This window comes from Cheilinus undulatus, linkage group 2, assembly GCF_018320785.1.
Source record: "Cheilinus undulatus linkage group 2, ASM1832078v1, whole genome shotgun sequence".
Taxonomy (NCBI): domain Eukaryota; kingdom Metazoa; phylum Chordata; class Actinopteri; order Labriformes; family Labridae; genus Cheilinus; species Cheilinus undulatus.
In genome coordinates this window covers 46,739,925-46,754,694 of record NC_054866.1, presented here as the reverse complement: position 1 = coordinate 46,754,694, position 14,770 = coordinate 46,739,925, and the positions used below count along the sequence as shown (strand labels likewise).

Genomic DNA, 14,770 nt, shown 5'->3' with positions numbered 1-14,770 from the left:
AACAACCAAAATAGGCTTATAAATACAGCTATTATAAGCCTTTATTCACAGCCAATACTGGCCTTTATTTAAGGCCAGTGAAGGCCTATATTTATTGTCAATATAGGCCTATGTCTAAAGCTAATGTAAGGTAAAAATACAGCCAATAAATGTCCATATTTAAACCCAATAAATATTTACTGCCAATATAAGCCTATATTTACAGGCAGTATAGACCTATATTTACAGCTGAAATAGGCCTTTATCTAAATCCCGTATTACTCTATATTTAGACCAGTATTGGTGGATGTTCACAGATACTAAAATAGATGTAAATGTTGGTAAAAATCTTGACATCAGTGAATACCAATGACTAACTTTTAAAGCAATAATCTGCTAATACCAATACCATGCTGGTAATACCATGCTTCCCTACATCATATTAAAGTAAGTTTATATAAAAACTTCAGTGACAAAATTTGCATTAATTACAGATGTTTTATTAAAATTTTTCAGAATATTCTTAGAAATAAAGTAGTATTTACAGAAAATAAACATCACAAATCAACAATATTTACAAAATCTACTCTGTTGGATGAGGAATTAAAAAAAATGATATTGACTTCCTCCTAAAAAGCAAAGCAGCCTTAACAACCAAGTCTACATAATGGTACACTTCTATCAATAGAAAGATTTCTACTTTAGAACACAAAATCAATCTAAAAGAAGAATCATTTCTATCAAAGATTTCTTAAATTCACAGATCACTGGGCTGTTTCATTGACAAACTCTGAATCACAACAGTGTATAAAGCAGAGCATAAACAGTTCTCTACAAATACAGCACGTGTTTCTATTAGTATAAAAAGTCCCTGAAGTCACCGTAGCAGTGATCTCAGTCTTTACCCTCTTAGTGATCTGTCAGTTTTTTAGACAAACTGTCGAGGAGAGTAGGCGGTTGGTGCTGCGTAAGGTTTGGTGGGTGCGTATGAGACGCTGCCTGTGTATGCTCGGCTGGATGGAGGAACATACACGGGGCTGTAGGTCGGTGGGTTTGTGGCTGCATAAGGGTACACTGGTGGCTGGTAGCCTGGTTGGTATCCATAAATCGGCTTGTTTGGAGGGCAGGACGTGCAGAGGATAATCCCACCTATGAGGAGAATTAAAGCAGAGGCCCAGCCGATGTAGATGGCAGCTCCTATTTCTCTCCTCTGCGTGTTCACAGTGAGGGGGTCCTCAAACTCTGTGATGGTCACGGCTGCAGACCAGCAGACGGGGATCAGGAGAATGATAGCAGCAGCGATGATCAGACATCCTGATAAGATCACCACCTTGGCCATTGATGAGTCTCTCTTCAGACAGCTGGTACACTTTGCTCCGATGAAGCTGAGCATGAAGCCGATGAAGGCGAAGATGAGGGAGATGATGACCAAGGCTCGGGCAGCCTGCAGATCCCTGGACAGGCTCATCACGGACTCATTCAGCCTGCACTGCATTTGCCCCGTGCTCTGCATTACACACCTCATCCACAGACCGTCCCAAATGAGCTGGCCTGTCACAATGTTGGCTCCGATGAAGCTGGTCACCCTCCACATGGGGATCCCGCAGGTCACCGCCACACCAACGAAGCCGATGAAGCTGATGATCTGACCTGCCGTTTCCTTGGCAATCCTCCCCATGGTGAAGAGGCCTGGTCTGCGGCAGGAGGGAGAAGAGTTTCACCACACAGTCTGCTTCTCTTTGGGAAAGTGCCACAGCTCTCTCACTCATTGTTTGTCGGGCAGAATGTTCAGGAGGAGGGCCAGCACTTGGTCAGGTTAGTTCTTCTGGTAAAACTAGATTCCTCCTGCAACAGCTTGAGGAGTGGCATCCATTTTTAAACAATGACTTCCTTTTGTTGTTGGATAACAAACTCTCATATGCAGATTTCTTTAGAGTTAACACAGGTTTATTGGATGGTGTTACAGCTACTTCAAAGGTCCTAAACCCAGATCATTAAAGATGGATAATGGTCAAGTTATGTGTAGTTCTTCTATGAACCTTTAAACAGGATTTTTACTGCAAACCAAAGATGTGTTTAGGGAGTTACAGCTTTGAATTCCAGCATATATCTGATAAGCTAGTACAACATGAATCCTGTATTTTTCCAACTATAAAATAAATCATGCTATCAAAAATGAGTGTCAATCCCTTCAACAATCTGAGGGCCACCAGCAGATTTTTTTTTAACTATTCAGTAATTTCCAAAACAGTTCATAAGGATACCACATGTGATAACCCAAAGGGAAGCTCCGATTCTCAGGATTCTGACCGTGCTAACCATTCCAGGGTAAAACCACCATAGCAGCCACAATTATGAATTTGTCAGGCCACAACAAAAAAAAAATGAAAATGACACATCTAACCATGAAATTTCCTTTCCTGATCTTGTAATTGAGTCCTGCTGCATCAAAAAGAGTCCCCACAGTCTAAATCTAGTTAACATGTCGTCCAGCTAACCTTGCAAAGTAGATGGATATGCCAGTTTTTGTGTTTCTCACTGGCAAATCCATCTTGCAAAGCTCCTGTCTGAACCGTTTGGACCCAGTTAGAATGTGGCAGGGCCAATCAGCGTTGAGGGGCAGTACTTTCGGGTGTGGCGGAGTCGTGACGTAAGCAAGCAGCAACAAGAGGCCGGTGCAATTATGGGGAAGACATTAGTGTGGATGCTGCTAAAGCGCCAGTTTTATCAGAACTTCTTTTAACTTTCTTTGTTAAAAGAAGAACAAAGAACAGCAGTGAGTTGTTTTCTTTTCAAAAACAACAAAAGTCATGTACTGACATGTCTGCAGTTGCCATTGCTCGCATTTTGCAGTTCTCTGGGTGCGCACCTCGGTAGCGGCTACATCGCAAGTTTTGTTGCTCTGATTGACCCGTAAAGACAGAACATTCATCCAATCACCCTCCGAGTTTATTTTTCAAGATGCTGTCTGTGAGAGTTTTACCTGGCGTGCCAGGTTGTAGTCCATCAAGGCTAGGTTAAAACGTAGTACAGGGCTGACTGCGACTATCTGGGATGCCTGTTGAAATGCCAGACTGAATAGTGTTCTGACAGAGTGATTGGTTTTTGGGGTCTGTAATTGTGCTGTCCCTTACATCTATGGGTTGAGGATTGTAGGATCCCAAAAGTTAAAACATGAAGCTCTGTCAGCAGGAAACAACCTGACACAACAGATACACTGTTTGATATATACATTGCATGAATATATTTCACATTCATCTGGGAAAGCTCCCATAGAAAGCATTTAGAAAGGACAGGACTTTTCAAAAATTTTAGCTAATTGAAAATTCTCTAAGGTGATTGGAGGAACACTCTGTCTGTCACATTCATGACAGGCCAATCAGAGCAACAAGAATAACGTTGTGGGCATGCACAACTTATGAGCTGACAGGCTACTGCTGCCTAGGATTGTTAATGGCCAAGCTTCTTGGAGAACAAAATTGATCCCAAGGCCAGTGGGGGATGTGCAAAAACATCTCTGCCATAGGCTTTCGCTGTGGCTCTGTGATCTTGTTTTAAAAAGAAGTGTGGTCCAGTTTTGATGAAACTGACGCTTTCCTACAACTACATCAGAACTAACAGCTACTGCTCCAGCAGCCACTGGATACCCCACCCGTAACAATTACAAACCTGTGCTGAAGCAGATGGGGAGAAGCAACAAAACATCTGATCTGCCATGAAAAGCTTTCAGTGTGGCTCTCTGACTTTGTTTTAATAAAGGAATGTCCAGTTCTGACAAAACTGCCGCTGTGGCTAAGTCAGAGTTAATCCCTCCACTAGCAGCCATTGTATGCAACCACTAACAACAGCTAACCCTTGCCCTGTAAATATTACAAACTCATGCCAAACCAGGTTGGCAGAAGAGTGAAATTATCTTTAACATAATAAAAAGTTGTAAGAGTTTTTATTCTTTATTTCCTACAGAATTGTGGTCAAGTTTTAGTAAAACTGGTGCTATGCTAAAGCTACAGCCGAGGTATGTACGGCTCTAGAAGTATCGTCACTCGCTTAGTCATTCACTCAGGCAGGCAGACACGAACAGACTGATGTGTAGGGATGACCCTAGCGGTCAGCCAAAAACAGGATTACATCTATAAAGATCCATGTACTGGTATTGTATCATTTCAAATTTGCCATTGTTTAAAATGGAGCCTTCTAAATAAAAACAGAATGCAATAATTTGAAAATCTCAAAAACCCATATTTTATTCACAATAGAACATAAACAACACAGAAGATGTTGAACATTTTATCAGTTTATGAAAAATACTAGCTCATTTTGAATTTGAAGGCAGCAACACATCTCAGAAAGTAAGGACAGGGCAACAGAGGGCTATAAAAGTGAGTGGTACTTCTGTAAAACAGCTAGAGAAGAACTTTGCAACCACTTAGGTTAACTACCTCTGCCAAGGAGGTTTTGTGATCGGCAGGGTCTGTTCATTCGTTCATTAGTTAGTTTGTTTGTTGGTTAGTTTGTTTGTTAGCAACATAACTTAAAAAGTTATGGATGGATTTTGATGAAATTTTCAGGAAATGTCAGAAATGGCATAAGGAAGAACAGATTGGATTTTGGGAGTGATTCGGATCACCATCTGTATCCAGGAATTTTTTAAAGGATTCTGTACTACTGGGAGATAGGGCTAATGGCGGAGGTCTGCACTCTCCGAGTGCTTTTCTAGTTGTAAACATGCCAGTAACATAACTGGCTATACAAAAGGCATTTTTGAGAGGGCAGTCTCACACAAGTAAAGATGGGCAGAGGTTCAGGAATCTGCAAAAAACTGCATCTAACATTTGTGCAACCATTGTAGACAAATGGTCTTCAATGCAAAATAGTGAAGACTTTGAATATCCCAACATCTAAAGTCCATAATATCATCAAAAGATTTAAAGAATCTGGAGAAATCTGTGTGTGCAAAGGATAAGGCCAAAGGTCAGAAATGGCTGCTTGTGATCTTTGAGCCCTCAGGCACACTGTGTTAAAAACAGGCATAATTATGTACTGGAAATCCCAGAATGGGCTAAGAAACACTTCCTCAAATCATTGTCTGTCACACAGAAGGCCGTGCCATCCACAAATGCAAGTTAAAACCATATCATGTAAACAAAAAGCCATCTGTGAACACAGTCCGGAAATGGCATCATCTCCCCCGATCCAAAGCTCATTTAAAATGGACTGGGGCAAAATTGAAATTCTTTTGAGAACAACGGACACCATGTCCTGAAGACTAAAGAGGAGAGGACCATCCAACTTGTTATCACACTGCATCTCTGATGGTATAAGGTTGCATTAGTGCCTATGGTGTGGGCTGCTTACACATCTGGAGAGGTACTATCAATGCTGATAGTGCCTTTCCAGATGCAGGTTTCAGCACAACATACGCTGCCATTCAGAGAACGACTCCTTTAGGAAAGACCTTGCATATTTCAGCAAGGTAATGCTCAACCACATACCGCATCCATGAAAACAGCATGGCTTCACTATAGGTGAATCCTGGTGCTGAACTGGTCTGCTTGCAGTTCATCCCTTTCACCAACAAAAAAACATTTGGAGCATCATAAAATGAAAGATCCAGCAAAGAAGTCCCAGGACTGTTGAGCAGCTAGCAACTAGCCATTCCAATACCTTATCTTTCACATCCCAGATGTTTACAGATTGTTGTTAAAACAAGAGGGGATGCTACACAATGGTAAACATGGCCCTGTCCCTACTTTATAAGATGCGTTTCTGCCATCAGATTCAAAATGAGCTAATATTTTTCATGAAATCGTAAGAATGTCTTAGTTTCAACATCTGATATGTTCTATTTTGAATAAAATTTTACATATCGCCCCAACTTTATTGGAATATGGGTGTAAATTGGCATGTGTAATGTTGTTATAAGGTCACCATAATGCATTCTTAATGGAGTGAACAAAGGATGGATAGAATTAATTGTCATTCTAAGTTTAAAAGACAAACAGTTTAGTATGTAGTTTGAGAGGACTCTGGCTGCAGACTGTACATTTCTGACAGCCACTCTCACTGACCGTTCATCTGAGACACAGTATATTTCAACAAGGACAGGCCGTAATTTGCCGATACAATGAATTTCTAGTTTTAGATTATCTTTAAATTCAATTTTATTAATATAAAAACCCTGGCTGTTGCATTCATGAAATAACCACATTGCAAACATTACAGACCTTTCATAGATATTTAGAAGTAGTTACATGAACGGTGGCTCCCTTTGGCCTTTTTATCTTTAGCTAACGCTAACATATGTATGATAGCTATCTAATTAGCTACATTGTCTTTCGCAATTAGGCTAAACAGAATGTAGCTACGTAGATAATGTACCTATATAGCTTTCAAGGCTGCTTTATGAGCTTAGCTTTAGCTACATTAGTTACATATCTACATTAGCTACATAGTGCCAGTAGCTAAGTTTGTTTGACCTGAGCATTAGCAAACATAGCAAAAGCTAACTATGCAGATAATGCAGATACATAGCTAACATAACTGCTTTGTAAGCTCAGCTTTAGCTCAGTTACATATCTACATTAGCCACGTAGTGCCAATAACTAGGTTTGCTTGATGTGAGCTTTAGCAAACATAGCAAAAGTTAACTAAGCTACACAGATAATGCAGATAAGTAGATAACTTTTTTGTAAGCCAAGCTTTAGCTATGCGAGCTAGGTATTTACATTAGCCATGTAACTATGCTAACTATGTATCTCTGTTATTTATTGTTAAAATAGCTTTTTTAACAATGTGAGCTTTAGCAAATTTAGCTAAACCTAACTTAATAACATAGATAATGTAGCTGTATTGAGAGCTTACCTTTAGCTCTGTTAGCTATGTAGCTCCTTCAGCTATGTAGCTCTGTGGTTATGCAGCTAATAGAGCTACATAGTTAAAGGAGCTATGGACTGTTTACTTGGCTTTATTGAACATTTTGTTACCAGGTTTTGCAGGTTTTTTCTAGATGGTAGTTTCATCTGATTGTATTTCAGAAGTTTCGCGTGTATTTCAGTTCTGAGATATACAGCGTCTCAGATGAATGGTCTGTGAGAGTGGCCGTCAGAAATGAACAGCCTTGCAGCCAGAATGTCTTGGGTGGTTTACCTCTCAGGTTGCAGGTGAGAATTATGGGTCAATGAGTGTGACGTTCAAAAATTAGTCAAATTGACTTAACAAGGAATCATCCATTAGATAAACATTTTATTTACAGTAAAAGAACATTACAATGTTAATAAACAGATGTAATGTACAGGCTGTGTAGAGGATTTGCACAGAAAATTACTGAAATTGTTTCTCATTGTTATTATTATAACACAGAGGCTGCCTGTCGCTCCACATGTGTTGATTCCATGTGAATGACAGTTAAAGTAGCTGTACTTTAAGTATCATAACAATCTGATTAGATATAGACAGGGATTTATTACAATAACAATACAAATTTGAGTATACAAAATGTTACTGATCTGTCATTTTTAACATTAATCACGCTTGCTGTAAGACAAATGGCTGCTGTGATAAAGGTCTGGTCTGGTCATCTTCGCAAACCACATTCAAACTCAGGATTCAGCTCATGGCGAAGTGGTTGCTTGAAGAAAAGTTAAGTTTAAAGCAAACCAAGAGTCCTTGTAAGAAGTCCTGAGTCTCATACGTATTCTCTGGATGTGGACGCTGACTTCACAGGAGTGAATCTGGGAGCATAGTGGGGGTGTTCATGTTTGGGTGGGCAGTTCCAGCAGAGTAGCCCCCCTCCCATCAGCAACAGAGCAGCAGCCCCCCAGCCAATGTACAGAGCTGCTCCCAGCTCATACCGCTGGGCGTTGATCACTAATGGGCTGTAGAAGTTTCTGATGGTAGAGTGGGCCGACCAGGACACCGGGATGAGACAGAGCAGCCCTGAAACGATGAACAAAACTCCAGCCACAATGCAAGCCTTCGCCTTGGATCGCTTGTCCTCAATGCAGTTGGTGCATTTCCCTCCAGCGATGGCCAAACACAGTCCAAGGATCCCAGTCAGGATGGAGATGATGATCATGGCTCGAGCAGCCTGCAGGTCCGGGGCCAGAGCCAGCATGGAGTCATAGACCTTACACTGCATCTGACCAGTGCTCTGCACCACACAGTTCATCCACATGCCCTGCCAGATGGTCTGAGCCGTAATGATGTTGGCCCCGATAAAAGCAGTGACCTTCCACATGGGCAAGGCGCACACGACGATTACCAAGAACCAGCCAATCACAGACATCGAAATGCCGATGATCTGAATCCCCTGAGACACCATGTTGTCAGCTCTGTTTCTCACGTATAAAAAGACGTGGGAAGATATGGGGTTGTATTTATAGGCTGCTGTGTGAGAATCAGGAAACTAACATGAGGGTATGTGATACCAGAACCCTCAGCTCCTATTGGCTGGATGAAGTTTACACACAAACAGAGACCCGGTGACCTTTAGGAGTGCTGACCGTCCAGAAACCAACCCTTCAAGGTCAGAGACAAACAAAAGAAATGTTACTGTACATCAGCCTCTGGCTTTTTAAAGGAATTTAGAGACTTAAAACAAGAAAATTAAAAATGTGGCTCAATAAAAAAGTTTTACAACCCTTGATCGTGCAAAGTATGAATCAATCGCACCCTTTAACCATGATATATTTACCTTAGTTTATCCTGAGGAGGAAACATAGTAAACATTGATCGATACTGACTTTATTTCAAACACACTGTATATAAGTTCTGCCACCAGGGGGCCATCAATCAAAACAACAACAAAAGATGCATTCAGGGCAGCAGAGGGGGTCATGGGAAGGAGTCCTTGTGAATTATTTCTTTATTTAAACAGAATTTGTACTGAATAAAAAATGGAACCTAAAAACCTAAAGACATGATTTATTACCAACTGTAGTGCATTCACAAACCCTTCACTATTTCCAATTTATGTTGCAGCCTGACAGCACAGTCATTTAAATTCATTTTTATTCACATGAATCCACACCCAGACCCCCATAATGACAACGTGAAAACAGAATTTTAGAACTTTTTCCAATTTTATGAAAAACAAAAAATTGATGTATCACATTTCCTCAAGTTTTCAGACCCCTTGCAAAAACATTGAAATTTAGCTCAGGTTCCTCCCATTTCTCTTGATTGTTACTGAGATCATTGCTGTCTGTCTATTCCTTTGTAAAGCACTTTGGGCTACATGTCTAATGTATGAAAAGTGCTATACAAATAAAAAAAGCTGAAGTTGAAGTTGAGATGTTTCTACCCTTGACTAGAGTCCACCTGCAGTAAATTAGATTGATTGGACATGGTTTGGAAAGACCACACCTCTCTATAGAAGACCTGACGGCTGACGATGAATATCAGAGCAAAAACACAAGCCATGAGGTCAAAGGAACTATAGATATCAGTACATAGATGCCGTGGTCAGACTTCTCAGATATGACACAGAGGCGCTGTATGCAAAAAGTTAAGCTGTGACTGATGATGGATGTGAATCAATGACAGAGGGAGGTCTGTCCACAATTAAAATGCACGTAACCCCCCGAAAAATGAGCCGATTTTCAAGTTGTTTGTTTGTCACAGACGTCAGATATGCATTTATGATCCAGGATACCTGATCCAATGAAAACACAGGATTTCACTTCAAAATTACTGTCTAATATAAAGTTCCAGGATTCTCTATAGAACAAACAGCAATGAATGTATTATAAAAGCCATTAAAATCTGCAAATGTTATTGTATGTAAGTATACAACATTTAACTAAGAAGATACCAATACAATTTACATTCTCGGTTAACACAATTAGAATCTCTGAACCACTAAAAAGGTTTTATGTAGCCTATGTAAGGGGATATACATATACATATACATATATATATACATATACATATATATATATATGTATATGTATATGTATATTAGGGCTGTCGCGATATACTGATATTGACGATAATCATGATATTAAAAAATAAAATTTCAATATCGTGTTAAAAATGTGCATATATCGTGTAAAATGATCCAGTGCCACTTGAACACAGTTTGGAAACAGAATGGAAACAGAAAAAGAAAATATGCCAGGGATTGTTCAGTAGACATTGGATTATTTCAAAGTAATTAGTTGTCATTCTTCAGTTGAACACAAATGCTGAGTCCCCTGCTATCCACAAATGATTTTGTTTCAGTTAATATTGTAGTTATAGCAGATGTTGCACCTTGTGGATTTTCTGTTTATCAGCTCATCCGGTTACCTTTTAACTAGCTATCTAATGGAGAGGGCCGACAGATCAAATGTAGAAGAGCTATGTATGCTATTAAACCACTAATTCACCCTTAATTCAGGTTTTATTTGGTATCTACACACAGCTATGAGACAAAACTGATGAATATTATTTTATTATATTATTCTATCTACAGTAAGGGGCAGTGTTGTGTAAGTAAAGGATCAGACATTTAGAGAACATGAGTGCCCTCTGAGCACTGAATCTAAATTCACCTCATTTAATATAATAAAGGATATACATTTATACAGCTTAGAATAGATGTCTATAGAATTGTGATTCTCAGCCTTGAGATCTCCGATGACAATAGCTGATCCATGTTTCTGATCATTTTCAACCAGAAATATTTTTATATGACACTAAAAAAATCACACTGTTTCATCATCATAACAAACTAGTCTCTTTCTAACCAACACTGAAATTCATGAAAAGGAAAACATTTCTTCTCAGTTTGCTGTTCAAATAAACCAAAATGATCCTCACTGAACCAGCTCTGGGTCACTGAGGTTTCAGTATCTAACCAGTAGTGGGTTTACCTTATCTGTGTGAGTTATGATGAAGAACATCTTATCTTTTCATCTTTTAAACCTTTTTTTTTCAGGGCCCCTCTGCAGCCCACTGAAAACTGCTCTGTGACCCACTTTTGGGTCCCGACCCACCAGTTAAGAACCGCTGATCTAGAGGATTTTTCCCCTAGTGATATTTCTTTAATCCTCAGTTCAAGCCCACTCAAAGACAAGGCTGGACCCTGAAAGGCCCTGAGAATAGTTCAAGATGTACAGTAGTGACATCAGTGCGTGAGCAGCAGGTCAACAGTGTTAGCCTTTTAGCTAACAGCATTTTTTCTGGTCCGACTTAGATTTCATTTTAGAGCGGACTGAATGAGAGTTTGTTACCAAACTGTTGTGATGGTTACATAAATAAGCCAGATCACTCCTTTCTCTCCCATTTCTTTTTAGACATCCTGATTTTTTTGAAGATTCTGGCATGGTTATAGAAAGTCCAAACAGTCAGACTGGATGGCCTAACGGTTAAGTTCAATGATCAGTCCACTATGCTAACTTTGAAGGCCTTTACCATTTTAAGGTTTCAGTTTGAAACAAGCTACATTTTTACTCAAACAGGAAAAATAAAGAAATCCCCTCTAATAAATGGTGAGAGAAGTGTAGAGGGCCATGTTATTGCTGTCCACCATGGGCTCCTTCATTGGGCTAGGCCCAAGAAAGCTTCCCCCCTTTCCCCCCTTGTATGCAGTCTTGCCTCAGTGTTGTGGTTTCATTTCTGTTTTTTTCAGAACCTCATGTGTTTATTCAAACTCAGGATTAAAGTCCTATTGACTGCTAAGATTTTAACTTACAAATGATCTTTATTTTGACTCAATACAAGAAATTCAAGGTATATTTTTGATATGTTTTCAATAAGAATGTCAGTTTTTGTAGGTAATCATCATAATAGGTTGCCAAAGTAAGACATTTCCAGTAATCTTTATTCCCCTCAGTTAAAGGAACGTTCAGAGTATTTTATTGTCCTTTATTGTAGACTTTTTTACTCCTTTAAAAGTAAAGATGGATTGTTGTCTTGTAATGTCAGTTAGAAAAGTGATGTAAAATACCCTTTTTCTCTTTAAACAGTTTTTTTTTCAGTAAGAAAATTGAAGAACAATACTTTTTTTCTCTCTTTAAAAGGTCGATTTGGAGTATTGCATTGTTTTTTCAGTTCAAAAAAATTAAAGGCCTTTCTCTCTTTTTTAAAAAAAGTTTTAAGAATTTTTTCTATTTTCAGTGAACATAACCGGTAAAAAAAACAAAACAAAACAAAACAAAAAAACACTTTGTCTTTAAAAGACAGAGGTAAAGTCAGAGTATGTGATGTTTTTCTGGCATAAAGAGGTGTTATGTATCTTTTAAAGTAAAAATTACATCAAAATTTGTATTTTTAGTAGGATGTAAAATATGTTTAAAATGGTAACCTTAGAGAAGTTTATTGTATTTTCAGAGAGAAAATGAAGGTTAAAGACTCCTTTTTTCTTTAGAAGGTAAATTCAGAGTAGTATATTGTATTTTCAGCTTGAAAACTGAAGTGAAATATTTTTTTCTGTTTTTTAAAGGAAAAGTTTGCTTATTAGATGTTTCTTCAGTCATAAAATTGAATTAAAAGATGTTTTCTCTCTTTAACAGGTAAAGGTGGAGTATTTTATTCTACTTTCAGTGAGAAAATTAATGTATAGGTTTTTTTTTTACTTTTAAAGGTGAACTCAGAGTATTTTATCATATTATTAGTAAGAAACCTGAACTAAAGGACCTTTTCCTCTCTTTCAAAGGTAAGGCTGGAGTATTTGATTATATTTCCTGTAATGAAATCAAAGTAAAAGACATTTTTACTCTTTAAAAGTAAAGTTAGAGTTTGTTATTGTATTGTCAGTGATAAAACAGATGTAAAAGATGTTTTTCTCTGTTTTAATGGTAAAACTGGATTATTCTCTTGCATGTTCTGTAAGAAAATTGAAGTTGAAAATGATTTTTGTGTTTTAAAGGTAAAGTGAGAGTATTTCACTGTATTTTTTTCAGTGAAAAATTGAAGTTGAAGCCTTTATTTTTCTCTTAAAAGTAAAGTTAGAGTTTTTGTTGTTTTTTGAGTGAGAAAATTGAAGTTAATAGGATTTTTCTCTTTTATGGTAAAATCAGATTATTTTATTGTATTTTTTAGTCCAAAAATTGAAGGTAAACCTGCTTTTTTCTCTCTTTAAAGCTAATGTAAGTGTATTTATAGTAAGAAAATTAAGTAAAGACATTTTTGTCTTTAAATAAGGGTTAGATTATTTTATTATATTTTCAGAATTTACTTTTACTTGTTAGGATTCACTTTTATACTTCATAATTTAAAGTATAACCTCTTTTTGTACATGTATGACTGTAAATCTTTTGTCACCCGTAGAAACTACTCACTGTGGCTAATCTGCTAAAATCTTGAAGTCTTTCAGAGCCACGCCTCGTTCCATCCTCCTGAAATCTCATTTTCACTCATTGCAACCTTTTCTTTTAACAATAATTTAAATTATATAAAATATGAAAGAACAGATACACAACATGATCATTTAATGTCAATACAAAAACTTTATTTACAGTTTGAGGGTCATATTTAAACACTGAAATGAAATTATATAAAATGGTACAAAACTGGTATAAAAATGATTGAAACAAAACTAAAAGCTCAGCCAATTAACCAGTAGCTCTGATGTGACTGTTGGACTTTCTCTCTGACATGCATGTTGTCTCAGTTCTCTTGAACAGCTGTTTGGGTGTGGTGCACATCTCTTTATCTCAGCACTGATGAATCAAATCCTGCAGCGCTGTAACTCAACATCACACAAACTGCAACCACAATCAAATCCCTGTGACACTCAGATCATGCTAATTGTGGTTTTATGAACAATTTCCGAGACCACAAAGCATTCAGTTCTAATCTTTTTCAGTCTCTTGACCTCATCACCTTGCTCCAGCTTCCTCAGACGTAGTCTTTGGGTCCATTTGAGCGGGCAGCTGAGTATTTGGCAGAGTAGTTATCCTTGGGAGGACAGTTAGCACAGAGGAGTGCACCGCCCAGGATGAGGAGGGCGGAAGCTCCCCAGCCGATGAAGAGTGCAGCTCCCAGCTCCCTTTTCTGGGAGCCAATGGTTAGCGGGTTGTAGAAGTTTGAGATGATGGTGTTTGCTGTCCAGCTCACGGGGATGAGGCACATAACTCCAGAGATGATGAAGATCACGCCAGCTGCTATGCCAATTTTGGATTTGGAGCTCTCGTCCTCCACACAGTTGGTGCATTTGCCCCCTGCGAGGGCCAGGAGGATGCCCAGGATGCCGACCAGGATGGAGATGATGGTGAGGGCGCGGGCAGCCTGCAGGTCAGTGCTCAGAGCCAGCATGGAGTCGTACACTTTACACTGCATCTGGCCCGTGCTCTGGACAATGCAGTTCATCCAGATCCCCTCCCAGGTGGTTTGAGAGGTGACGATATTCTGGCCAATGAAAGCTGTGACCTTCCACATGGGCAGGGCACAGACAACGATGACCCCAATCCAGCCGATGATGCACAGGGCAGTGCCCAACATCTGAAAGCCTGCTGACACCATGATTCCTCAGAAAGCTTTGTGCACAGTCAATAAAACAGTCCAAAAGTTGTTTCCCTTGATCAGGAAGGTCTTGCTTGAAAGATCCCAAAGAGTAAATGTTGCAGCAAAGGTTGGAGTGGGTCTTTTATACACATTACCAAGGAGGGGCTTAGCACACTAACTGTCATACAGAGCTGTGACGTGATGACTGCCACCCCCACTTCCAGCCGTGGGCATGTGTCATCATGTCCATTTCTGTCTCAGTCTAGCGTTCGTTGCAGGTGCAAGAACCACACCATGACTCACAGGTACTCAAAACATTTGAGCAAACTGAAAAAAAAAACACCCACCACACCTTTAAAGCGGC

General features: G+C 39.0%; 2 protein-coding genes across 2 annotated transcripts; both read right to left on the bottom strand.

Moving 5' to 3' along the window:
- Positions 1-582: 582 nt before the first annotated feature.
- Positions 583-1,716, bottom strand: cldnf (claudin f). The gene has a single exon (XM_041807309.1). It carries the CDS (start codon positions 1,655-1,657, stop codon positions 908-910), a length of 750 nt encoding a protein of 249 aa, XP_041663243.1. The 5' UTR covers positions 1,658-1,716; the 3' UTR covers positions 583-907.
- A 5,947-nt stretch (positions 1,717-7,663) lies between these two features.
- LOC121521611 (claudin-4-like) lies at positions 7,664-14,517 on the bottom strand. The gene is made up of 2 exons (XM_041805730.1): positions 13,949-14,517; positions 7,664-8,309 (listed from the first exon to the last, which is right to left on the bottom strand). Exons 1-2 carry the CDS (start codon positions 14,422-14,424, stop codon positions 7,664-7,666), a joined length of 1,122 nt encoding a protein of 373 aa, XP_041661664.1. The 5' UTR covers positions 14,425-14,517.
- Between the last annotated feature and the right edge of the window lie 253 nt (positions 14,518-14,770).

Bases quoted from the DNA above. Each gene is read 5' to 3' on its own strand.
- cldnf (XM_041807309.1), bottom strand. From the start codon at position 1,657: ATGGGGAGGATTGCCAAGGAAACGGCAGGTCAGATCATCAGCTTCATC.
- LOC121521611 (XM_041805730.1), bottom strand. From the start codon at position 14,424: ATGGTGTCAGCAGGCTTTCAGATGTTGGGCACTGCCCTGTGCATCATC. The intron at 8,310-13,948 runs GCTGGGAGCTGC...CGTGAGAAACAG, and splicing joins ATTGGCTCCCAGAAAAGGGA to AGCTGACAACATGGTGTCTC.